This window comes from Pecten maximus, chromosome 4, assembly GCF_902652985.1.
Source record: "Pecten maximus chromosome 4, xPecMax1.1, whole genome shotgun sequence".
Taxonomy (NCBI): Eukaryota; Metazoa; Mollusca; class Bivalvia; order Pectinida; family Pectinidae; genus Pecten; species Pecten maximus.
In genome coordinates, this window is record NC_047018.1 from 11,969,625 (window position 1) to 11,997,177 (window position 27,553).

Here is a 27,553-nt window from a genome sequence, read left to right on the forward strand (position 1 = left end):
TTTTAATTTCAAATAGGTTTCAGAAAAAGAATGTGTAGAAAATTGTGTCATTTTGCGTAAAAAAAAACATGATATTTTGCAGTTTCTAGTTTTTTTAAAGTGGTTTTCTTAGGTTTGAAAAGCAGCGAAAAATAAGTTTACTTATCCTTCACAGCTGTATCGAAATTGCAAATGTAGATTACAAATATCAATACATTTGTATAGGTAATATGTATGGTAAAATGGCTATGTTTACATAACTGAAAAATACGCCTTGTTTTTCAGAATTGCGCACGTCCCTATCTCGCGTTTGTACCGTACCTGTAAGGCCACACACATTAGGGAATGCCGATTTGTAAAGTTGCAATACTTTCTTAAACATTTCTTGTGAAAATTCTTCCTTTTTATCGTACTGATCCAGAAGCACTTGAGCTGTAAAGAAAGATCGACCAATTAAAGCCCAAAACTGACTGGAATAACAAAGGTCTATAGAGAAGATTAGCACTTGTATCATTAACTGGTGAGTTGTTTATATCACGTAGATATATCTGTTGTCCCAGAACAGGTTCAAGTTATGAACAAGTAAAAAACTAATCAATATTACATCTATGTTATATCTAAACAACTTGTTTGATATACATGTATCTTCATTTGACCTGAGTTATAATGTCGGTATTCTGTGTTTGACCTGAGTTATAATGTCGGTATTCTGTGTTGTGTTTGACCTGAGTTATAATGTCGGTATTCTGTGTTGTGTTTGACCTGAGTTATAATGTCGGTATTCTGTGTTGTGTTTGACCTGAGTTATAATGTCGGTGTTCTGTGTTGTGTTTGACCTGAGTTATAATGTCGGTATTCTGTGTTGTGTTTGACCTGAGTTATAATGTCGGTATTCTGTGTTGTGTTTGACCTGAGTTATAATGTCGGTATTCTGTGTTGTGTTTGACCTGAGTTATAATGTCTGTGTTGTGTTTGACCTGAGTTATAATGTCGGTATTCTGTGTTGTGTTGGACCTGAGTTATAATGTCTGTGTTGTGTTTGACCTGAGTTATAATGTCGGTATTCTGTGTTTGACCTGAGTTATAATGTCGGTATTCTGTGTTGTGTTTGACCTGAGTTATAATGTCGGTATTCTGTGTTGTATTTGACCTGAGTTATAATGTCGGTATTCTGTGTTGTGTTTGACCTGAGTTATAATGTCGGTATTCTGTGTTGTGTTTGACCTGAGTTATAATGTCGGTATTCTGTGTTGTGTTTGACCTGAGTTATAATGTCGGTACTCTGTGTTGTGTTTGACCTGAGTTATAATGTCGGTATTCTGTGTTTGACCTGAGTTATAATGTCGGTATTCTGTGTTGTGTTTGACCTGAGTTATAATGTCGGTATTCTGTGTTGTGTTTGACCTGAGTTATAATGTCGGTATTCTGTGTTGTGTTTGACCTGAGTTATAATGTTGGTATTCTGTGTTGTGTTTGACCTGAGTTATAATGTCGGTATTCTGTGTTTGACCTGAGTTATAATGTCGGTATTCTGTGTTTGACCTGAGTTATAATGTCGGTATTCTGTGTTGTGTTTGACCCGAGTTATAATGTCGGTGTTCTGTGTTATGTTTGACCTGAGTTATAATGTCGGTATTCTGTGTTGTGTTTGACCTGAGTTATAATGTCGGTATTCTGTGTTTGAGCTGAGTTATAATGTCGGTATTCTGTGTTATGTTTGACCTGAGTTATAATGTCGGTGTTCTGTGTTGTATTGACCTGAGTTATAATGTCGGTATTCTGTGTTGTGTTTGACCTGAGTTATAATGTCGGTATTCTGTGTTGTGTTTGACCTGAGTTATAATGTCGGTATTGTGTTTGACCTGAGTTATAATGTCGGTATTCTGTGTTGTGTTTGACCTGAGTTATAATGTCGGGTATTCGTGTTGTGTTTGACCTGAGTTTATAATGTCGGTAGTTGTGTTTGACCTGAGTTATAATGTCGGTATTCTGTGTTGTGTTTGAACCTGAGTTATAATGTCGGTATTCTGTGTTGTGTTTGACCTGAGTTATAATGTCGGGATTCTGTGTGTATTTGACCTGAGTTATAATGTCGGTATTCTGTGTTGTGTTTGACCTGAGTTATAATGTCGGTATTCTGTGTTGTAGTTGACCTGAGGTATAATGTCGGTATTCTTTGTGTTTGACCTGAGTTAGAATGGTCGGTTCTGTGTTGTGTTTGACCTGAGTTATAATGTCGGTAGTTCTGTGTTGTTTTGACCTGAGTTATAATGTCGGTATTCTGTGTTGTGTTTGACCTGAGTTATAATGTCGGTATTCTGTGTTGAATTTGACTAGTGTTATAATGTCGGTGTTGTGTTTGACCTGAGTTATAATGTCGGTATTCTGTGTTGTGTTTGACCTGAGTTATAATGTCGGTATTCTGTGTTGTGTTTGACCTGAGTTATAATGTCGGTATTCTGTTGTGTTTGACCTGAGTTATAATGTCGGTATTCTGTGTTGTGTTGACCTGAGTTATAATGTCGGTATTCTGTGTTGTTTGACCTGAGTTATAATGTCGGTATTCTGTGTTTGACCTGAGTTATAATGTCGGTATTCTGTGTTGTGTTTGACCTGAGTTATAATGTCGGTATTCTGTGTTGTGTTTGACCTGAGTTATAATGTCGGTATTCTGTGTTGTGTTTGACCTGAGTTATAATGTCGGTATTCTGTGTTGTGTTTGACCTGAGTTATAATGTCGGTATTCTGTGTTGTGTTTGACCTGAGTTATAATGTCGGTATTCTGTGTTGTGTTTGACCTGAGTTATAATGTCGGTATTCTGTGTGTGTTTGACCTGAGTTATAATGTCGGTATTCTGTGTTGTGTTTGACCTGAGTTATAATGTCGGTATTCTGTGTTGTGTTTGACCTGAGTTATAATGTCGGTATTCTGTGTTGTGTTTGACCTGAGTTATAATGTCGGTATTCTGTGTTGTGTTTGACCTGAGTTATAATGTCGGTATTCTGTGTTGTGTTTGACCTGAGTTATAATGTCGGTATTCTGTGTTGTGTTTGACCTGAGTTATAATGTCGGTATTCTGTGTTGTGTTTGACCTGAGTTATAATGTCGGTATTCTGTGTTGTGTTTGACCTGAGTTATAATGTCGGTATTCTGTGTTGTGTTGACCTGAGTTATAATGTCGGTATTCTGTGTTGTGTTTGACCTGAGTTATAATGTCGGTATTCTGTGTTGTGTTTGACCTGAGTTATAATGTCGGTATTCTGTGTTGTGTTTGACCTGAGTTATAATGTCGGTATTCTGTGTTGTGTTTGACCTGAGTTATAATGTCGGTATTCTGTGTTTGACCTGAGTTATAATGTCGGTATTCTGTGTTTGACCTGAGTTATAATGTCGGTATTCTGTGTTGTGTTTGACCTGAGTTATAATGTCGGTATTCTGTGTTTGACCTGAGTTATAATGTCGGTATTCTGTGTTGTGTTTGACCTGAGTTATAATGTCGGTATTCTGTGTTGTGTTGACCTGAGTTATAATGTCGGTATTCTGTGTTGTGTTTGACCTGAGTTATAATGTCGGTATTCTGTGTGTTTGACCTGAGTTATAATGTCGGTATTCTGTGTTTGACCTGAGTTATAATGTCGGTATTCTGTGTTGTGTTTGACCTGAGTTATAATGTCGGTATTCTGTGTTGAATTTGACCTGAGTTATAATGTCGGTATTCTGTGTTGTGTTTGACCTGAGTTATAATGTCGGTATTCTGTGTTTGACCTGAGTTATAATGTCGGTATTCTGTGTTGTTTGACCTGAGTTATAATGTCGGTATTCTGTGTTGTATTTGACCTGAGTTATAATGTCGGTATTCTGTGTTGTGTTTGACCTGAGTTATAATGTCGGTATTCTGTGTTGTGTTTGACCTGAGTTATAATGTCGGTATTCTGTGTTGTGTTTGACCTGAGTTATAATGTCGGTATTCTGTGTTGTGTTTGACCTGAGTTATAATGTCGGTATTCTGTGTTTGACCTGAGTTATAATGTCGGTATTCTGTGTTTGACCTGAGTTATAATGTCGGTATTCTGTGTTGTGTTTGACCTGAGTTATAATGTCGGTATTCTGTGTTGTGTTTGACCTGAGTTATAATGTCGGTATTCTGTGTTGTGTTTGACCTGAGTTATAATGTCGGTATTCTGTGTTGTGTTTGACCTGAGTTATAATGTCGGTATTCTGTGTTGTGTTTGACCTGAGTTATAATGTCGGTATTCTGTGTTGTGTTTGACCTGAGTTATAATGTCGGTATTCTGTGTTTGACCTGAGTTATAATGTCGGTATTCTGTGTTGTGTTTGACCTGAGTTATAATGTCGGTATTCTGTGTTGTGTTGACCTGAGTTATAATGTCGGTATTCTGTGTTGTGTTTGACCTGAGTTATAATGTCGGTATTCTGTGTTGTGTTTGACCTGAGTTATAATGTCGGTATTCTGTGTTGTGTTTGACCTGAGTTATAATGTCGGTATTCTGTGTTGTGTTTGACCTGAGTTATAATGTCGGTATTCTGTGTTTGACCTGAGTTATAATGTCGGTATTCTGTGTTGTATTTGACCTGAGTTATAATGTCGGTATTCTGTGTTGTGTTTGACCTGAGTTATAATGTCGGTATTCTGTGTTGTGTTTGACCTGAGTTTATAATGTCGGTATTCTGTGTTGTGTTTGACCTGAGTTATAATGTCGGTATTCTGTATTTGACCTGAGTTATAATGTCGGTATTCTGTGTTATGTTTGACCTGAGTTATAATGTCGGTATTCTGTGTTTGACCTGAGTTATAATGTCGGTATTCTGTGTTTGACCTGAGTTATAATGTCGGTATTCTGTGTTGTGTTTGACCTGAGTTATAATGTCGGTGTTCTGTGTTGTGTTTGACCTGAGTTATAATGTCGGTGTTCTGTGTTGTGTTTGACCTGAGTTATAATGTCGGTATTCTGTGTTGAATTTGACCTGAGTTATAATGTCGGTATTCTGTGTTGTGTTTGACCTGAGTTATAATGTCGGTGTTGTGTTTGACCTGAGTTATAATGTCGGTATTCTGTGTTGTTTGACCTGAGTATAATGTCGGTATTCTGTGTTTGTTTGACCTGAGTTATAATGTCGGTATTCTGTGTTGTGTTTGACCTGAGTTATAATGTCGTATTCTGTGTTGTGTTTGACCTGAGTTATAATGTCGGTATTCTGTGTTGTTTGACCTGAGTTATAATGTCGGTATTCTGTGTTGTTTGACCTGAGTTATAATGTCGGTATTCTGTGTTGTGTTTGACCTGAGTTATAATGTCGGTATTCTGTGTTTGACCTGAGTTATAATGTCGGTATTCTGTGTTGTGTTTGACCTGAGTTATAATGTCGGTATTCTGTGTTGTGTTTGACCTGAGTTATAATGTCGGTATTCTGTGTTTGACCTGAGTTATAATGTCGGTGTTGTGTTTGACCTGAGTTATAATGTCGGTGTTCTGTGTTGTGTTTGACCTGAGTTATAATGTCGGTATTCTGTGTTGAATTTGACCTGAGTTATAATGTCGGTATTCTGTGTTGTGTTTGACCTGAGTTATAATGTCGGTGTTGTGTTTGACCTGAGTTATAATGTCGGTATTCTGTGTTTGACCTGAGTTATAATGTCGGTATTCTGTGTTGTGTTTGACCTGAGTTATAATGTCGGTATTCTGTGTTGTGTTTCACCTGAGTTATAATGTCGGTATTCTGTGTTGTGTTTGACCTGTATTATAATGTCGGTATTCGGCGTTGTGTTTGACCGGGGTATTATGTCGGTATTCTGTGTTTGACCTGAGTTAGAGTGTCGGTGTTCTGTGTTGTGTTTGACCTGAGTTATAATGTCGGGTGTTCTGTGTTGTGTTTGACCTGAGTTATAATGTCGGTATTCTGTGTTGTGTTTGACCTGAGTTATAATGTCGGTATTCTGTGTTGTGTTTGACCTGAGTTATAATGTCGGTATTCTGTGTTGTATTTGACCTGAGTTATAATGTCGGTATTCTGTGTTTGACCTGAGTTATAATGTCGGTGTTCTGTGTTTGACCTGAGTTATAATGTCGGTATTCTGTGTTTGACCTGAGTTATAATGTCGGTATTCTGTGTTGTGTTTGACCTGAGTTATAATGTCGGTATTCTGTGTTGTTTGACCTGAGTTATAATGTCGGTATTCTGTGTTGTGTTTGACCTGAGTTATAATGTCGGTATTCTGTGTTATGTTTTGACCTGAGTTATAATGTCGGTATTCTGTGTTTGACCTGAGTTATAATGTCGGTATTCTGTGTTGTGTTTGACCTGAGTTATAATGTCGGTATTCTGTGTTGTGTTTGACCTGAGTTATAATGTCGGTATTCTGTGTTTTGTTTGACCTGAGTTATAATGTCGGTATTCTGTGTTGTGTTTGACCTGAGTTATAATGTCGGTATTCTGTGTTGTGTTTGACCTGAGTTATAATGTCGGTATTCTGTGTTGTGTTTGACCTGAGTTATAATGTCGGTATTCTGTGTTGTGTTTGACCTGAGTTATAATGTCGGTATTCTGTGTTGTGTTGACCTGAGTTATAATGTCGGTATTCTGTGTTTGACCTGAGTTATAATGTCGGTATTCTGTGTTGTGTTTGACCTGAGTTATAATGTCGGTATTCTGTGTTGTGTTTGACCTGAGTTATAATGTCAGTATTCTGTGTTTGACCTGAGTTATAATGTCGGTATTCTGTGTTGTGTTTGACCTGAGTTATAATGTCGGTATTCTGTGTTGTGTTTGACCTGAGTTATAATGTCGGTATTTTGTGTTTGACCTGAGTTATAATGTCAGTATTCTGTGTTTGACCTGAGTTATAATGTCGGTGTTCTGTGTTGTGTTTGACCTGAGTTATAATGTCGGTATTCTGTGTTGTGTTTGACCTGAGTTATAATGTCGGTATTCTGTGTTGTGTTTGACCTGAGTTATAATGTCGGTATTCTGTGTTGTGTTTGAACCTGAGTTATAATGTCGGTATTGTGTTTGACCTGAGTTATAATGTCGGTATTCTGTGTTGTGTTTGACCTGAGTTATAATGTCGGTATTCTGTGTTGTGTTTGACCTGAGTTATAATGTCGGTATTCTGTGTTTGACCTGAGTTATAATGTCGGTATTCTGTGTTTGACCTGAGTTATAATGTCGGTATTCTGTGTTGTGTTTGACCTGAGTTATAATGTCGGTATTCTGTGTTTGACCTGAGTTATAATGTCGGTGTTGTGTTTGACCTGAGTTATAATGTCGGTATTCTGTGTTGTGTTTGACCTGAGTTATAATGTCGGTATTCTGTGTTGTGTTTGACCTGAGTTATAATGTCGGTATTCTGTGTTGTGTTTGACCTGAGTTATAATGTCGGTATTCTGTGTTGTGTTTGACCTGAGTTATAATGTCGGTATTCTGTGTTGTTTGACCTGAGTTATAATGTCGGTATTCTGTGTTGTGTTTGACCTGAGTTATAATGTCGGTGTTGTGTTTGACCTGAGTTATAATGTCGGTATTCTGTGTTTGACCTGAGTTATAATGTCGGTGTTGTGTTTGACCTGAGTTATTATGTCGGTATTCTGTGTTTGACCTGAGTTATAATGTCGGTGTGTTGTGTTTGACCTGAGTTATAATGTCGGTATTCTGTGTTGTGTTGACCTGAGTTATAATGTCGGTATTCTGTGTTGTGTTTGGGCAATTATTTGGACGGGGTTTTCCGGTTTAATTGGGGGTTGTTTTTTTTTGGTTTTCCGAGGAAATGTCCGGTTCGTGTTTTTTGGCCCCCAATTAACGGGGGTTTTCCGGTTTGTTTAATTGGGGGTTTTTTAAAGTTTCTTGTTATACGTTTTTCTTTGTGGTTGGAACCCGGGGTTTAATTCTTTCCCTTTTTTTATATATAATTTTTGCTTGTTGGGGGTTATTATATAAAGCGGTTTTGTTGGAAAAACCTTAGGAAAGGGTTTTTTTGGGGATTTCAAAGCGATTTTCCTTTTTTTAACCTTTATAAGCTTTTTGGGGCCGAGTTTTAATTCCTTATTTGGGTTTGGTTTGATTTTTTACCTGTGGTATTCCCTTGTTTGGTTTTAAAGAATAGTTGGTTTCCCCGTTGGTTTGGGCCGGGATTTCCCGGTTTTTTTTTGATAGGGAAATTCCCCGGGCTGGGGGTTTATTTTTTTGGGGTTTTTTTGGTTTTGTTTACCAAAAAATTTTAAAGGCCTTTTTTTAAACCATTTAAAGGTTGGAACTGTGGGGGGGAGGTTTTAAAGTCGGGGAACTTTTTTACCCGCCCTTAATTTTAAAACCGTTTTTAAACCCCAAAAATTTTGGGAAACGTGTTTTTACCCCCCAAATTCAACAAAGAATTTCCCGATAGTTTTAATTTTTTTTTTAAAGTGTCTTGATATAATGTTTTTTTTTTGGTACTGGAATCCCCCTTTCGAATTACATTCCCTTTTTAATATAAAAGCTTTGATTTATTCAAAATCCCCAAAACGAGTTAGAAAATTAAAAAACAAAATTTCGAAAAAAGGCTCCCCCGTATCTCAAAGACGTTAAACCCGAATAAATGATAAGCTTTCAGGCGAGTAAGGGATTCCTTGAACGTTTCGGTTTGATTATTTTCCGTGTTGATCCTTCGTCCCCCTGGTGAAAGCATAGTAGGCCCGAGAAATTTTCCGTCTGGGAAGTCATTTCGGTTTTCTTTTAGATAGAAACCCTCAAAGAGGCGGGAAAGGTTTTTAGGTTACTAGTGTCGTCTAAAAGAATACGAAAGAACTTATTCAAAACCAAATTTTAAAAGATGGAAGAAGCAGATTGAGGGAGAAAACAGAGAAAAATTACCCCGTTGAATCAAAAATTAATAAACCTCCAAAATCAATGGAAACCATAGATCAATCTAACCCCCCCCAAACCCCCCAACAAAACCCCAAAAACCCACACCACAAAACAAACCAAACCAAAAAACCCAAAAACCACAAAACCCAAAACCGACACCCCAAAACCCACACCAAAAAAACCCCAAAACCAAGCAAAAAACCAACCACAAAAACCCCAAAACCAACCCAAACAAAAACCCACACCACAAGGGAACCCACACACAAAACCCACAAACAAAAACCCCACCACCAAAAAAACCCAAAAACCCCAAAACCACACCACAAAAAACCCACACCACAAAACCACACACAAAAACCCCCCACCAAAAAAACCCACACCCCAAAAAAACCCACCCCAAAACCCCCAACCCCTAAAAAACCCCAAAACACACACCACAAAAACCCACACACAAAAACCCCCAAAAAACCCACCACAACAACCCAAACCAACAACCCCACCCCACAAACCCCCAAAAAAACCCCACACCACAAAACCCACCCAAAAAAACCCACACAACAAAAAACCAAACACCCCCAAGGCCCCCCCCCCACAGACCCCACAAAGAACCCACACCACAAGACCCACACCACCAAAACCCCAAAAACCCAAAAAAACGCACACCCCAAAAACCCCACACACAAAAACCCACACCACAACAACCCCCCACCACAATTAACCCACAAAAAAAAATAAAACCCAACCCCAAAAACCCCACAACAACAAGAAAAACCCCAAAACCACAATTTTAAAACCCCACCCAACCCAACCCAAAAACCCAGAAAAACCCACACCACGCCCCAAAGGGAAAAACCCACACCACAAAAGAAAACCCAAAAAACCCCAACAAAAACCCCAACACAAACCCCCCAAAACAAAACCACACCACAAAAACCCACACCACAAAAACCCACACCACAACAACCCACACCATCAAGAAAACCCCCACAAAAACCACCCAAAAATAACCCAAAAACCCCCCCAACCAACCCACACCCCCCAAAAACCCAAACCCCAAAACCCAAAAATAACCCAACCCAACAAAACCCACCCACAACAACCCACACCATCAACACCTAAACACAAAAACTCCCCCCACCTAATTAACCCACACCCAAAAGAAACCGACCCACCCAATAAACCCCCCACAAAACCCCCAAAAAGAACCCACACCCCAACAACCCACCCAAAAAACCCACACCAAAAAAACCTAAAACCCACCTTTAAAAACCCCAAAAAAGTTTTAAATCGAAAACCCACACAACAATATAATCACCCACAACTAACCCACACCATCAAAACCCACACCCCAACCCAAAACCCTCACCCCACCATCAATTAACCCCACAAAAACAATAAACAAAACCATTAAAACCCCCCCCAAATAACCTCCACCACAAGGGAAACCCACACCCAAACCCACACCATAAAACCCACAACCCCCAACAACCGCAACAACCCCCAAAAACCACCCAGCAAGAAACTCACACCACAACAACCCCAAACCCCCAAAACCCCAAACCACAAAAAACCCACCCAAAAAAAACCCAACCCCAAACAACCACACCACAAAACCTCACCACAAAAACCCACACCACAAAAACCCACCACAAAAACCCACACCACAAAACCCACACCAAAAAAACCCACAACAAAAACCCACACCCCAAAAACCCAACCCCAAAAACCCACACACAACAAACCCCACCACAACAACCCACACCACCAAAACCAACCCCAAAAAACCCACCAGCAAAAACCCCAACCAAAAAACCCACCCCAAAAACCCCACACCACAAACCACCCACAAAAAACCCACACCCCAAAACCCACACCAGCAAAAACCCCACACCACAAAACCAAACACAAAAAACCCACACCACAAAACCCACCCACAAAACCCACCCAACAACCCACACACAAAACCCCCCACCACAAAAACCAAACCAACAAACCCCAAAACAAACAACCCACACCACAATAAACCAACCCAAAAACCCACACCCCAAGAAAACCCCAAAACAAAACCCCCACCCCAAAAAACCCACCCCAAAAAACCCACCACAAAACCCAACACAAAACCCACACCAAACAAACCCCCCCAAAAAACCCCAAACCCAAAAACCCAAAACCCCAAAACCCCCAAGAAAACCCAACCCGCAAAACCTCCACCACAAACCCACACCACAAAAACCCCACACCACAAAAACCCACACCACAAAAACCCACACCCCAAAAACCCACACCCTAAAAACCGCCCCACAACAACCCACACCCCAAAAACCCACACCACAAAAACCCAAACCCGCAAAAACCCAACCCAAAACCCACACCCCAAATAAAACCCACCCAAATAACCCACACCCTCCAATAACCGGGAAAAAACCCCCCCAAAAAAACCTCACACCATCAATATAACCTCACACCATCAATATAACCTCACACCATCAATCTAACCTCACACCATCAATCTAACCTCACACCATCAAGTTAACCTCACACCATCAATCTAACCTCACACCATCAATCTAACCTCACACCATCAATATAACCTCACACCATCAATATAACCTCACACCATCAATCTGACCTCACACCATCAATCTAACCTCACACCATCAATATAACCTCACACCATCAATATAACCTCACACCATCAATCTAACCTCACACCATCAATCTAACCTCACACCATCAATCTAACCTCACACCATCAATATAACCTCACACCATCAATATAACCTCACACCATCAATCTAACCTCACACCATCAATCTAACCTCACACCATCAATATAACCTCACACCATCAATCTAACCTCACACCATCAATTTAACCTTACACCACCAATATAACCTCACACCATCAATATAACCTCACACCATCAATCTAACCTCACACCATCAATCTAACCTCACACCATCAATTTAACCTTACACTATCAATCTTCCGTCATTCGATCAATGTAACATTATACTAAAAAACACACATATATATATCCTTACCCTTCCTGGTATGAATCTGATTTGACTCATGGGCAGCTCCTTAAGGAACTGTTTATAATCAACAGAGTTTGATCCTGAGGGACACCAGTAGTCCTGGCACGTTAGATTCACATTGTACCCTTTCTTCCAGGACGATTTAGCCATGGCCCAGAAAGCTAAAGGTGATCCACTTTGTATTACGGCATACTGGAACAACCCTATAAAATGGCATTCATTTCAAATAGCCTCATACTGGATATTTTCAGAGAAAATAGTTTGGCTTGATGATTTTACATGTTTAACTTATACTATTTCAATTGCAATCATTTCATTGGGTTTAATACTGGACACAAAACATTTGTCTTGCAAAAAATGCTTTTTGACAGTTAAACGCAACAAATGGCTTCATTTCCGCTGCTTTGACTGACTGAAATGTACCTTTTGTAAGGGGAGAAATTAAATGGAATCCTACATCCGCTGCGCCTGCGCTGTGACCATCAATCGTCACGCGTTTAGGATCCCCACCAAAAAAATGGACGTTGCCATTGACCCATCTCATGGCTGCCACCTGGTCCAGGAAACCATAGTTACCCTCCAAACCTTCCTCCTTTGCGCCAAAGAAGCCTGAAGGTCAACGTAGAATGAAAATTAATTGTACCGACCATTTCTACTGGTGTAACAATGTAAATACAAATGAGAAACATGTCACTCTCCGAGGTGTCACCGTCAGAGGGCGCTACAATAAAGCCACATATCTGAAAGACTGATAGGCTCTTTGTCTACAGTTTGTTAAAAAGGCAGAGCAATCTCGACCTGTCGTCCTTCAGTGAGGCTCTATTGTCGGCTTGTCTCCAAGGCTGGACATTGCATAATGCTGTAATTATGTGTAAGTGTGAGAGTGTCTGCGTGTGTTGCTGCTGAGTAATAACAATACATGTCACAAACTGTAAGATGCAAAATACACCATTGATCGTGAAATACGGTCTAATAAACAAATACCTGATATTGAAACAAGATGTGATACGGTTTGGATATTGTTTCCCCTTTGAGTGCATAAATATATCACTAACTAGTATTTCCCTTTCGATAAAGTGAATAGAATTTCCGTTACGACATATTTCCATGTGAAGATACACAAACAGCCTTTCATTTGACTTCAATGCAATTAAGACATAACATAATGTTTTGATAAAGCGAAAACTGCTAGTATTTACATGATAGAATAGTAATAAATGACAACTTGATATTTACCGAAGGCTCCGAGTCTGTAGTTGAAGTTGATGACTATGATGTCCCCGAATCCGGCCAAAACATCTCCGTCAAACATTCCGCCCATCCCCACTTCATTTGATCCTCCATGGATGTACAGTAGCACCGGAAGTGGGTTATTTGTGGATGTATTCTGGTGAATATAGTAACATCAGATCGAAGTAAAATATATATACATACAAAATAATGGCTATCACCCTAAACATTGTAACAAATGTAAAGTATGTCATAATGGAGTGATATAGGTAAAACGAACCTGAGACACCATTTCTCTTATTGTCAACCATACTTATGTCTCGAAGCGATTATCATGGGGGATTTCAATATTGACCTTAGACAAATCAACTGATTGATATTACCTCCACCCGAGAATTATCACAGATGGTTACTTATTTTACGACGGTTTTTCAGTTTTAATCTCTTAATGACCAGATATATATACACATGTACATCACCACCGATCCTAATCCGAGCGTTGAAGGTGATGAACAAATGGGTTTAGCAACCACTACCCCTTTTGTTTAGTACGTAAACGGAAGTCTGGCTCAAACTGTTCACGCAAAAATACCCTCTACCGATCAATTAAGGTTTTTGATGAGGATAATTTCCTTTCTGATATCATAACAGCACCCTGGACGTTCGTTGAGACGTTTGGAGAAGTTTACAACGGTCCCCCATATATGGACAAAACTATTCTCAGAATTGTTGACGAACACGCACGTTATCGAGTTAAAAAAAAAATCTACACAGTCAGAATGGATGGCCGACAACGGCATTCTGGGTAAGAGACGGTTTAGGTGCATGATATGGACAACTACCGTATTATAAGTGATTCAGGAGGCCAAATCTATATTGACCAATCTGTCATTAAGAACAACCTTGACAACCCGTGGGAACATTTTGAGGGATCTTTCTCTCCAAAAAAGAATACTTCAACACTAAGACATCTGATAAATCTAAAATCGCCGAAACTCTCTATTATTATTTTCCTTCTATTCCTAGTAAGCTGACAGTATACATTATCAAAGTTTCGACAATTCAAAAACAAAATCTAAAATCACTCGTCCAATTTAAATATGTAGGTGGGGATGGAATGGATTCAAACTGACTTTAGTTATCACATGTTCATATAGCTGGACATCTCACCTATATTTTTGACCCCCAATATAAAGTCTAGTAGGAATGGAAACTTGCACCTATTCATGAGTGTCTTCCCGAGTCAGGTTTTAGGAAAGATGATTCCTGCGAGATTTCCCTTAACAAATACACGAGCACCATGAATATGAACAGTTTGGAAAGTATGTTCACAAAGTTCGATTCAACAACTTTACAAATCTCAAAAACAGACAGCTTGGTTGGTTTTAGATGTTCCCTGTGACACTCTGTCTGTTGTTATGCTTTGTGTTGCTATTAGATGATTTTTATGTATTAAGGAGAGGTACAAAGGTGTACATGAATCGTCTTGTTCCTGTGTATTTGTGTAATGTGTTCGACTTACAATGTGTTATACAAACCAGACACACACGATTCCAAAACTCTTTACTAAATTTCACGGAAATATTTTTGTAGCTTCAGGAAGTCCGATTTGGAACAAATTACGAAACGGAATTATAACACCTACAGTGCTACTTCCTTTAAACGTTCCGTCATGAGTGATTACTTTTATCATTATTATCATTACTATGGTTGCTTTTGTCCGGTTTTTAGTTCAACTTCTTGTTTGTTTTTATTATCATTGTTAACTCCTACCCGATTTTATTATTCTTTTCGTAATGATTATCTTTCGTCACATAAATTGTTTTACCTCTAGGTCTGTAGTAACATTGTTTTTAAATCTTTTTTTCTTTTTTTCCCCCCACTCAGAGCCAAAAGGTTATGACTATCAGCCAAACAATACTAGCCAAAGTCTATAGTGATCTCGACTCTTTACACTTCTTACAACTTATACAATACACTACATGTTTGATGCTTCATTGATTACTTTCATTACTATTTCTTTTCGTACTAGCTTACGTGCTCCTATCTTCAAAACATGCATGCATACATTCGTACATATAACGTACACAAATGTTCATCCGATCCGTTTGACGCCTATACAGATGCAAAACAGACTCGCTGACAGACGAGAGATATACAATATGGCAGATTCTGACCGACATAAATCCTGTCACTGTTAGATATAAAGACAATCACACAATTCACTGATAGCCTAATAAAAAACACACCAGCTGTCAGATAAACATATATAAAATCCACACGATTACCGACAAGATATAGAATGCAAATTTATTTTTTTAATCATACACAAAGACGTATACATCTCAATTAAGAGTCAGCTACATCAACACACAGTCATACATATACTCATAAAAAGACAGTTAGTTATACTTAATATCCACGTCATTACAGACAAGATATACAGCGCCAACTCGGTCAAACATACACATCGGACCAACAGACTCATAGACATATAGATATAACCAGTTTCACACTAATAATATATACGTGTACGATGATATGTTTTGTAATTGCTGATGTCAATATGTTCTCTTTTTTTGTCATCATAGTGCTTAAACAGTTTTCTTTATTGTTCATTCATACTGTATTCTACGGAAGCGTATTAGGGCCACTATAAAATTTTTTTTAAATCGTACGTACGATTTACTAATTCGTACGTACGGATTAGTATTGGCCCTAATACGCTGCCGTAGTATTCTTATCCAGTGTATTAGTTCAATGTTTCAGTTACCGGTAGTCTGATCAATCGTACTGAAAGCCATGTTTCAGTGTCTGATAACATTGTATATTGAAATAGTGACTATACATTTAGTAGAGTATGCTATATTTAGCATAATGGTCGGTATAACGTGATAATGATCCTTATTGATACATCAATATGATGTTATTTTCATCCTAATTGGTACGTCGGTATAATGTAATATCATCCTAATGGTAATTATCATCCTAATTGGTACATCTATATGATGTAATTATCATCCTTATTGGTACATCTATATGATGTAATTGTCATCCTTATTGGTACATTTATATGATGTAATTATCTACCTTATTGGTACATTTATATAATGTATAATTATCATCCTTATTGATACATCTATATGATGTAAGTATCATCCTTATTGGTACATCTACATGATGTAATTATCAACCTTATTGGTACATCAATATGATGTAATTATCAGAAAACTGTTCATTTAGATGCCATTAAACAAGTTATATAGATGTGTGTTTTTTAATTGTTCAGAAAGAAATTCTGACGGACCTATGATAGTTTTAGATTTCAACAGGACGTGCTTGTATGTAGGTATACAATGGTGTAAATAAAACATGTCCCATACAAATGGTGTAAATAAAACATGTCCCATACAATGGTGTAAATAAAACATGTCCCATACAAATGGTGTAAATAAAACATGTCCCATACAAATGGTGTAAATAAAACATGTCCCATACAAGGTGGTGTAAATAAAACATGTCCCATACAAATGGTGTAAATAAAACATGTCCCATACAATGGTGTAAATAAAACATGTCCCATACAAATGGTATAAATAAAACATGTCCCATACAAAATGGTATAAATAAAACATGTCCCATACAAAACGGTATAAATAAAACATGTCCCATACAAATGGTGTAAATAAAACATGTCCCATACAAAATGGTATAAATAAAACATGTCCCATACAAAACGGTATAAATAAAACATGTCCCATACAAATGGTGTAAATAAAACATGTCACATACAAGGTGGTGTAAATAAAACATGTTCATACACAATGGTGTAAATAAAACATGTCCCATACAAATGGTGTAAATAAAACATGTTCATACACAATGGTGTAAATATAACATGTCCCATACAAATGGTGTAAATAAAATAAATATGTCCCTTATACAACACACAATGGTGTAAATAAAACATGTGCCATACGCAATTGTGTAAATAAAACATGTCGCATACTGATATTAAATCAAATGCAAAAAAGCAGTTTCCAATAATCACAATGATCAGCGCCGACTAAGGCTGTCTTGCTTACGTTTTTATACTGAACGAGGTCGTCATCACTGTCTGGGAACCTGCCCGACAGAAACCATACAAAACATAGCACAAATAAAATATGATATGATATATTGTAGAATCATTGTAACGATATCAGAATGATAGATTTGTCTGTAGCGGGGTAGTGTATGGGCGGCAGAAAGGGCAAAAATCCATTTAAACAAAACCAATGTCAAAAATCATATCAACAGACATCCTTTTCAAATCAACATATGTTATGGAACAAGCAATTTTCAAAACCAAACCAATAGACAAGAAAACCAAACCAATAGACAATGTTGTTTTGTCCATTGGTTTGGTTTTGAACATTGCTTGTTCCATACAATATGTTGATTTGAAAAGGATGTCTATTGATATGATTTTTGACATTGGTTTTGTTTTAATGGGTTTTTGCCCTTTCCGCCGCCCATAGTAGTGTTGACAGCGGAGCACAACGTGGCTTTTGACTGACACACAGTATTAGATTTACAAGCACATTCCAAAATTATCGTTTTTATTTTTGTTCCTTTCTGAATTCCGTGAGATCAACAGTTGGGATTTTTTCTTTATCTCGAGACTGCCATAAAACTCTCGAAACGTTTCGTGAATGGGTTGGAATGTGGTGTAATCGTTTCAATGATTTCATAACACTTGATCCCCAGATAGTGTAGCCCCAATCAGCACGTGCCGAGAGCCGGCCCCGCGTCCCGGATCTACTCAGAGATAGTTATGTAATCAAACTTGTTATCATGCCAAATAATTTCACATATTTCATGAATGGATTTCTAAACGCCGAGAGAGACGTTAAAATGTGAAATAGATTTGTAATTGACTAGGCATAAACATGCTGTTTGCTTCACCAATGTACTAATCAGTCTTCCGAATTGGAGAGTTCCAAAAATAGTCCGGAACAGAAAGTCTGCTCCGTGGGCTCAAGGAGAGTATGATAGTGTCGCCGCGGTTAATCGGACACCATAGGAGGCAGACGGAACGTTTGACGGCTTACGGTAATTGAGATCGTTTATTATGTCATTAAATTTCTGGATGCCATGATCAGGTTTAGTTTCAATATTCTTGCATTTAATTTTTAAACCTGTGGTTTATCATGTGAATTCTCTATTTCATTTCCTCCGAATTGATATCGCTCCATCACAGCAGACGTTTTTGTTGTGGTTAGGATATGACACATTAAAGGCGTGTATAATATCTTACTGTGACGGTGATTATACAGACAATCTCGCGGATTTTACAGATTCTACCATAATTTACCACGGTATCTACTCTATACCATGTCTTACTCCTGTCAGTAATGTTACAAGGCATTTTTGTAAATACTTGAAAAAAAAGTATCTTATAAGAATTTAAATTAGCTTGGCATTTGAAAAATGAAAACACTTTTATTATCTTTAATCTAATTGATCAAATAAAATCAATGAAAGGAATGCTCTTGATGCACGCTTAACCTGCTCTCTCCAATGATAGCAAAGGATGTCGATCAAACAGCAATACCAATAACTACACGGTACTTCATATTCGGTTAATACCAAACTGATGTTAACAATATACACAAGTGCTAATAGAAACTGCGTATAGGTACATTAAATGTAAAGAAAGTGGCAAATACAATTTTGATATTTATTCAATGAAATAAAAGCGATTTGAAATATCACGAGTTCGTAAACTGACTATCCGTACCTTGCCTAGAACCCCGATGGTGCATTACTGGTTGATGGCAGACTAACTGTGGTGTTACGGTGGTCTATAATGTAAACACTAGTATGGTTACAGACTAACTGTGGTGTTACGGTGGTCTATAATGTAAACACTATGATGGTGACAGACTAAATGTGGTGTTACGGTGGTCTATAATGTAAACACTATGATGGTGAGAGACTAAATGGGGTGTTACGGTGGTCTATAATGTAAACACTATGATGGTTACAGACTAAATGTGGTGTTACGGTGGTCTATAATGTAAACACTATGATGGTGACAGACTAAATGCCCAATTACGAAGTCCATACTTCCTAGGGGTGTGAAAAGATCCCATGGATTTTTACATCAGGATTGTGTTTATGCCTAACAATGATACACAAGGTTATTGGATTTGGATCTCAATTGTTTCAAAATACAAGTAACCGTTAAAAGGACTTGTTTCTATTTCCCGTAATGGGCCGCACCCCTCTTGCCCCAGGGGGGTCAGAGTCATCATTTATGCAAAATATGTTTCCTTTTCCCTAAGAATAATTCTGACCAAATTTGGGTCAAATCCATTCAGAACTTTATGACTAGTAGAGATTTAAATGATTTATCTCTATTTCTCCTACTGGGCTCCGCTCCTCCGACCCTAAGGGCGGTCACAGCCACCAGTTATGCAAAATCTGTTCCCTTTCCCCAAAGGGATCGTTCTGACCAAATTTGGTTCAAATCCAATCAGGACGATTTGACTAGTAGCGATTTAAAGCAAAAGTTGCTGTCGACGGACGCCCCGCCATAACATAAGCTCACCGGCCGTTCGAGTCAGGTGAGCTAATAAACTAACTATTTATATGACGACAGGGACTAAAGTAACTTCTAATATGACGACAAGGATACTTGCTACGAAATTAAGCCTAACTTACACATGCCACAACCTTGACAAGCATTATAGTCGAAATATTGCCGATATAGTAAGATGTCAAGTCACGTGAGAAAATCTGGACTCATTGACATTAAAGGCAGGTCGTAATAATTTGCGTTTACCTTTTGGTGCTAGCACAATCTGGGCACACGCAGAAAGTATTTGTGACGATGCATATTTTGTCAATAAGATGTGTTAGATTGAAATTGTTCTTCAACTTAGCGGCTAGCGGACTACACATCTTATACCATGTCTTCAGAAGTCGTTTGACATTGCTCAGATAGGTCCTTTACTTAAATAACAGCTTAGTTGTGGCATCGATATTCTCTAGTTTTGTAAAAAGCGGTGTACTAAAGAATATGTGGACAACGAAACAGATGTCATCCCCTCAGCTCACACCTGAACACTTTGTGATAGAGAATGTTTGACATATAAGTGTCCTAAAGAAATGAATTACAGTACCAGGAACGAAGACGTGATGCTTTAAATTCTTCATTTCATCATTACCATTACTATCACCAAAGATCGTTTAAGATACACGTTTAGCAGAGCTGTCACCGGATAAGACGGCTCTGTATCGCCGGTTGTGAAAGCCAATCAGTGAATGTCATTTCACCTCATCGGCTTCTTCTATGTCTGAAATATACGGGCACCAAGTGTCCTGATCTCCAGCCTTCTGTTATAAGTGGCATATTGAAGCAGTCTTGATACTTCGGTCTTAAAATTTGGACCGCTTTCCTTTTAAATGAAAGATAAAGATCGTTCTTGCCTTTCGACAGTAACTTGTTTTCCGGCGGAAAATGATTGAAACGATGACCTTTCAGAATTTTCAACGATCCCGGAAGCAAATAGTGCTGTTTTAAACCATCTTCCTGGTTACAAGATGGAAACTTACTCCTTATTTCCGATGCGATTTAGCAGGAGTCACATTCGCAGTGTTTCGATTGGTAAAATCTCCATCAATTGCATTACGCAAGAGAACTGGTATAATCTACGGCTATTCATACATCTATAACAGTGCAATTAATCCATTTTGTTCAAATATAGCATGTAAGAAACGCTCGAGGGTTGTGCTTTTTATACACGCCACTCACATATTTGGAGGTCATTTGTAGTACAGTTCTGGCCCAGATTTCGTCAACGAAAGTAATATTTCATTTAAGAAAAGAACTTTCCTTAAAGTTGTAATGTTTTCCTTAGAAAAAATCAAGTTAAGGAACATTCATGATACTGGAGCTTGGAAGTCAACAATGCGGGACTATGACCCTCTACCCTACATTATCCGTTACCCCACTGCACTGTTTGTTTCCCTTTTCTCCAGGGACGATTCACCTGTGAAGTTCTGCCCCTAACTTTCATATTGGCCCCCCAAGAGATAACCAGGTGTATTTCTTTTAAGTTTTTTTTTTAATTCTGTTAGTGATAACATTTCTTTCTATGTTATACATGTTGTTCCACAATGATTGGACATGTACCAGATTTACAATCCATAATTAGACCTAGAGTGATACTTGTCGAATCACCGTGAGCGATCACCAGGGAGGAGCCTTACTATCATTAATTTCTCCTTCCATCCTGTTTATACTCTGGCTTCGGAAATAACGCACCTGCCGGCTTTGCTATTTGACAACACATATAAACAAACTCAATTTACCACAGACATCAAGCATCCACATAGGACAATTTCACAGAACTACCGTAACGATAAAAAGAGTTCAAGAAAAAAGGTAATAGTGATAATCATGCAGGGATAACAATAGCGACAGTGTAGTTGAAGCGTGTATTCCTCAAATTAGGTTAACGCGTGCAACTCTCACTGAAAAACGTATCCTTCATCAATAACAAACGCAAAGAAGACCTTTATATCAGTAAAATTAAAATTGACTGCTCATTAGGATAATTGACATACACGTATAAGCTAGTAGAAACTGTCTTACTGCCTATGTTTAATTCATAAATATTCCGCTGTTATGTTTAGCATTGATTGACTGCCAACCCAAGCATGAGAAAAACCATGTATGGTGATAGAACTAAGTAGTAAAACAATGTATGGTAATAGAGCTAAGTAGTAAAACACTTTATAATAGTAGAAATAAGTAGTAAAACAATGTATGGTAATAGAACTAAGTAGAAAATATTGTATGGTAATAAAACAAAGTAGCAAAACAATGTATGATAATATAACTAAGTAGTAAAACAATGTATGATAAAAGAACTAAGTAGTAAAACAATGTATGATAATAGAACTACGTAGTAAAACAATGTATGATGATAGAACTACGTAGTAAAACAATGTATGATAATAGAACTAAGTAGTAAAACAATGTATGATGATAGAACTAAGTAGTAAAACGATGTATGATAATAGAACTACGTAGTAAAACAATGTATGATGATAGAACTAAGTAGTAAAACAATGTATGATGATAGAACTACGTAGTAAAACAATGTATGGTAATAGAACTAAGTAGTAAAACAATGTATGATGATAGAACTAAGTAGTAAAACAATGTATGATGATAGAACTACGTAGTAAAACAATGTATGATAATAGAACTAAGTAGTAAAACAATGTATGATAATAGAACTAAGTAGTAAAACAATGTATGATAATAGAACTACGTAGTAAAACAATGTATGATGATAGAACTAAGTAGTAAAACAATGTATGATGATAGAACTACGTAGTAAAACAATGTATGGTAATAGAACTAAGTAGTAAAACAATGTATGATGATAGAACTAAGTAGTAAAACAATGTATGATGATAGAACTACGTAGTAAAACAATGTATGGTAATAGAACTAAGTAGTAAAACAATGTTTGATGATAGAACTACGTAGTAAAACAATGTATGATGATAGAACTAAGTAGTAAACAATGTATGATAATAGAACTAAGTAGTAAACAATGTATGATGATAGAACTAAGTAGTAAAACAATGTATGATGATAGAACTAAATAGTAAACAATGTATGATAATAGAACTAAGTAGTAAAACAATATATGATAATATAACTAAGTAGTAAAACAATGTATGATAATAGAACTACGTAATAAAACAATGTATGATGATAGAACTAAGTAGTAAACAATGTATGGTAATAGAACTAAGTAGTAAAACAATATATGATAATATAACTAAGTAGTAAAACAATGTATGATAATATAACTAAGTAGTAAACAATGTATGATAATATAACTAAGTAGTAAAACAATGTATGGTAATAGAACTAAGTAGTAAAACAATGTATGATAATATAACTAAGTAGTAAAACAATGTATGATGATAGAACTACGTAGTAAAACAATATGTGATAATATAACTAAGTAGTAAAACAATGTATGGTAATAGAACTAAGTAGTAAACAATGTATGATAATAGAACTAAGTAGTAAAACAATATACATGTAATAGAACATGAAGAAGTAGCCAATTCATTATTATAATAAAAGATAGAACTGATTTACACCAAGGGATTATAAATTACAATGTGTCCATAACCCCCTATCTGTGTAATTGAAGGCAGAGGTCCAGTAAGTCGGAGAGGCTTTGCTGACGTTGTCTGAACCTTGGCTTGATACCTATCATAGCACCCACTCACTGTCTCGCGACGAATTAAGGCGTAGAAAATGTTCAAATAAAAAGAAAACTTTATATTTGAAAGCAAATGTCAGAGAAATTATCACAATTAGGTGAACCCGAGATTCTAACAGGTGCTTGCAGAATCTCAAATCCACGTGCATCTTCCCTTCACTTGTTTACACATTACGTCATCAGCAGGCGATCTATTTATGAAGGCCCGATCAGTTTGCTCGTCTGAGGTTCAGCAGGATGAAAGTTGTTTTTATCACTAAACACGATAACTGTGCATCCCGTCTCTTTGAATGCGCGTGCAGGCTCTAATTATAACAAATGACCTAGAGTCCGCCCCCGCACGCGCTCCGTCAACAAGGTGGTACTACACAGTGTAAGTGTCTGTTGGCCCCTTTGATCGTGTTAACGATATACTATATACACATACACACACTTCCGTTTGGCTGTTTCGTATTGTACCACAGCTTTGTGTTGCTATTTCTGCTCATTGTAGTGTTCAACATGGATTTCGGTATGGCAAGCCGTTTAATGCTGTGTTTAACTCAGCTTATTGGAATACCTTTCAAGTGTACCCAAGAATACCTTTTCAAGTGTATCCGTATTTAGCTGTGTTGAACTCAAGATAATGAAAAACAAAACTTTTATCAAAATTATCCGAGCTAAGCTAAATCGTATCTATTCTTTCTAAGAAACTTTCTTCTTTCTCATGTAATAGAAATGCCTCACTTTATGGCTGCAGTTGAGAGTTCGCCCCTGTGGGTCTAAACAAGAGTCACTAACAATGGTAGTTTTCTCCTTCCTAATGTCTCCCTCGACGTTGTTTTCAGTTGAGTGTTCGCCCCTGTTAAGAAGAGTTTGGGTCCTGTTTCCTGGTTGAAGTTACCAGAGTAAAATTGGTAGTCACTGCTCCTGCTCATCACTCAGCATTTCCGAGTGGGTAGACTGTTGTCTGTATAATGAGTTCGGGTGAGGTGCCCTGCTGGCCGTCTTCAGTATACTTCAGTGGGGTAGCACTATAAAGTCGGCATCATTTCCGCGCTATCACAAGGAGCGAAACACAAACATACCACAGAATCTCAAAACACACTCTCTCCTCACACATGCATTTGATAAACATTCACAGGGCAGTCCATAAGGGAATATAATGTTGAAGAATTTTAACAAGATGTCCATAGGCTTGAATCGCTGACATTGCCATTATGACAAAATTACTATTTCCAATTTTTTTCGTGACCGTTATATGTTAGGAAATGGTATATAATACAACAGAGGTGATATGATTTTCTGGTGCATTGGTGAATCATAATGTAAGGTTTTACATAGATATATTGTCCAAGTCAGTAAATGGTCTTGATCTCTCTCTCTCTATATATATATATATATTTATATGAACTCATATGCACCAGACCATATGTTCACTGGCACTTTGTGTCAGGTGAGCTAAAAACGAACAAAATATATACCCACACATTTGCACAAACAACTGGTCATATAATATATATATAAAAAAAAACCAAAAAAAACAAAAAAACAAAAAAAATTCTGGACATGCAGTTTCTCCATATTATCAATAATTTGATGTAGATGTCGTTATGCTCAGTTAGGTAAGGTCAGGTATATTGTTTTGTGTACTATTGATATAAGAAGGTCATAGAACCACTGACCACGTGTTTACGTTATACTTACAACGGACAAGCTCGTCATTATCGTCAACTTTAACGCTAGAAGTCAAACAGACATGTCTATGTCATCCGGGACAGAACCCTTAGCCTTCCTGATAGGGGACAGAACCTTCATCCTTTTTTCATAAGTGACAGAACATTGCCTTCCTCATAAGGGACATACACAACAGACAATATGACGCTGCTTACAAAAACGTAACGTCATCATTTTACGTTGAGTAACCAAGGAGCATTGAAGACGGCGCGATGAAAAACTTTGATAAAAACTTACGTTTGGTTGCAAGTATGTGAGGAAAATAATCAACCAAGGGTCTGTTCCGCGAACTAGGATATCTCAACCCTCATGTAAGAGTTTGGCAAGCCTCGTGTTGACTGGCCAAACTCGTGTCTACAGTGTCTTCAGTAATACCAAATATATTTCACTCGTGTGGCTAATATTTTGATATTTTTCACTCGTGCTGGGCACTCGTGAAAAATATCAAAATATTAGCCCCACTCGTGAAATATATTTGGTATTACTGAAGACACTGTTAGATATCCTCTATGTCTTCCTCACAGGGGATATAACCCTTTGTCTTTCTCATAGGGGATATAACCCTTTGTCTTCCTCATAGGGGACAGAACCCTTTGTCTTTCTCACAGGGGATATAACCCTTTGTCTTTCTCGTAGGGGATATAACCCTTTGTCTTTCTCATAGGGGATAGAACCCTTTGTCTTCCTCATAGGGGATAGAACCCTTTGCCTTTCTCACAGGGGATATATAATCTTTTGTCTTTCTCATAGGGGACAGAACCCGTTGTCTTCCTGATAGGGGATATAACCCTTTGTCGTTCTTATTGGCAGCAGATTTATTTTTGTCTTTTCAATATCCTCTGAAAAGAAGGCATGATGACATGACCATGCAATGGATACAGAGGGCTATATTATCATTATTATATCCCCCACCATCAATTATATCATTTATATCAGTTTAAGTAAACTTAAATGTTTGTAATTGTACTCACCAAGGGAACGAATATGTTGAGGTAGAGGCAGTCCTCATCCTCGTTCCAAAAGTCTGGATAATGTTGGTGGACATATTGGAAATCGTGCATTTGTGGACAGGCAGGAGGGAGCTCGAGCGTATCCAGGACACCTTTCCATGGACGAGGCCTCTGAGGACGCTGAAAGTATCAAGGAAAATTGTACATATTATGGCATATATACATCATAGACAAGAGTATAGTGTACATACCTATATAGTATGTATAGTGTTCGTACCTACCTACAAATTCACGAATAATCAGTAGATTGTCGATTGCAAAACATTGCCTTTAATCAAATATCTCTAATAATAGTATTAAAAATAACGACATTTCGATGAGTTGCGAAATTCTAGTTGAAATTATATTTATATTTCGGTTTCGCGGGCCTATGTTTGAGAGGAAACAAGCTAACGTCCGTTTAAGACGAAACCAATTTGTCTTCATGCGCAACTTGTGCATCCGCTGTCATATTAATAGATCGATTTTGTCTCTGTAATTTGGTGTCGTAAACATCCCGTATATAAGGGGAACTCATTTGAAACGTGCCAATATATCATGTACCTGGTGAATTGCTATACAGATTACAGCTAGAAAGTTCCACACAAAAAACAACTTATATGATAACGGTGTTATGCAGATTTGTAGAATCTAGTTGAGATGATTATGTTAGAGTGCAATGCTGTCACACGAGGCACGATGTATGCCATTAGCTACTGACAGCGTCCGCGACGTAATGGGTAAGGGCACTGTCTCTCAAGGAAGTCATTCATTCCAATAGGATTAATGGTCGTACCATAAAACGTACTATAACGTGCATTAAAATCTTATACTAGTCTATTTTTCCTGGTTGTTGTCTATGATGTCATTTAAAACGTGACCAGACAGATACGAAATAGCTGAATCCGAGTGTAAATTGAAACTCGAAAACATTATAAATACGACCCAGTACCAAGAGAACATACAATACAAGATAGTATTTCGGTTCGGCGTTAACTACTGAAATAAGCCATATATCATATCTTCAAAAGACAGTTTAATTTCACAAACGCAATGATACAGTATAGTCTGTGACAACGCTTTAATTAGCTGTCCAAAATTTGGTGTCTTTGGTGTTGGAAACAGGATTAGTATAACAAGGTGTCTTTGGCTTTGATGACAGTATTAGTATAACAAGGGCGTCTGATTATTTTTCCCATACACTTGCAAGCAAATGTAAGCTTTTATAAACGTTTTTCATCGCGCCATCTACAATGCTCCTTGGAATGTTTACGATATGGTTACTCAACGTAGAATGATAACGTTACGTTATTGTGAGCAGCGTCATATAGCGCGTGCCGGCTGTCTTTACCCCCTGTGTAACGCCGAATAACCCTGTGATATATATGAGAATAATAGAATCTATCATGGGTCCGTTCCGTGGCCAGGGATATCTCA

The 27,553-nt window shown here is 37.5% G+C and overlaps 1 protein-coding gene across 1 annotated transcript in view; it reads right to left on the reverse strand.

Moving 5' to 3' along the window:
* The window catches only part of LOC117324885 (carboxylesterase 5A-like), a 92,879-nt gene that overhangs the window by 18,454 nt on the left and 46,872 nt on the right, over nt 1–27,553 (reverse strand). Inside the window, exons 2-6 of the mRNA XM_033880713.1 lie at nt 26,099–26,257; nt 13,114–13,264; nt 12,301–12,486; nt 11,884–12,080; nt 301–445 (exon numbers count right to left, since the gene is read on the reverse strand). Coding sequence (XP_033736604.1) covers nt 301–445; nt 11,884–12,080; nt 12,301–12,486; nt 13,114–13,264; nt 26,099–26,257 — 838 coding nt within the window. The remainder of the gene's footprint in view (nt 1–300; nt 446–11,883; nt 12,081–12,300; nt 12,487–13,113; nt 13,265–26,098; nt 26,258–27,553) is intronic.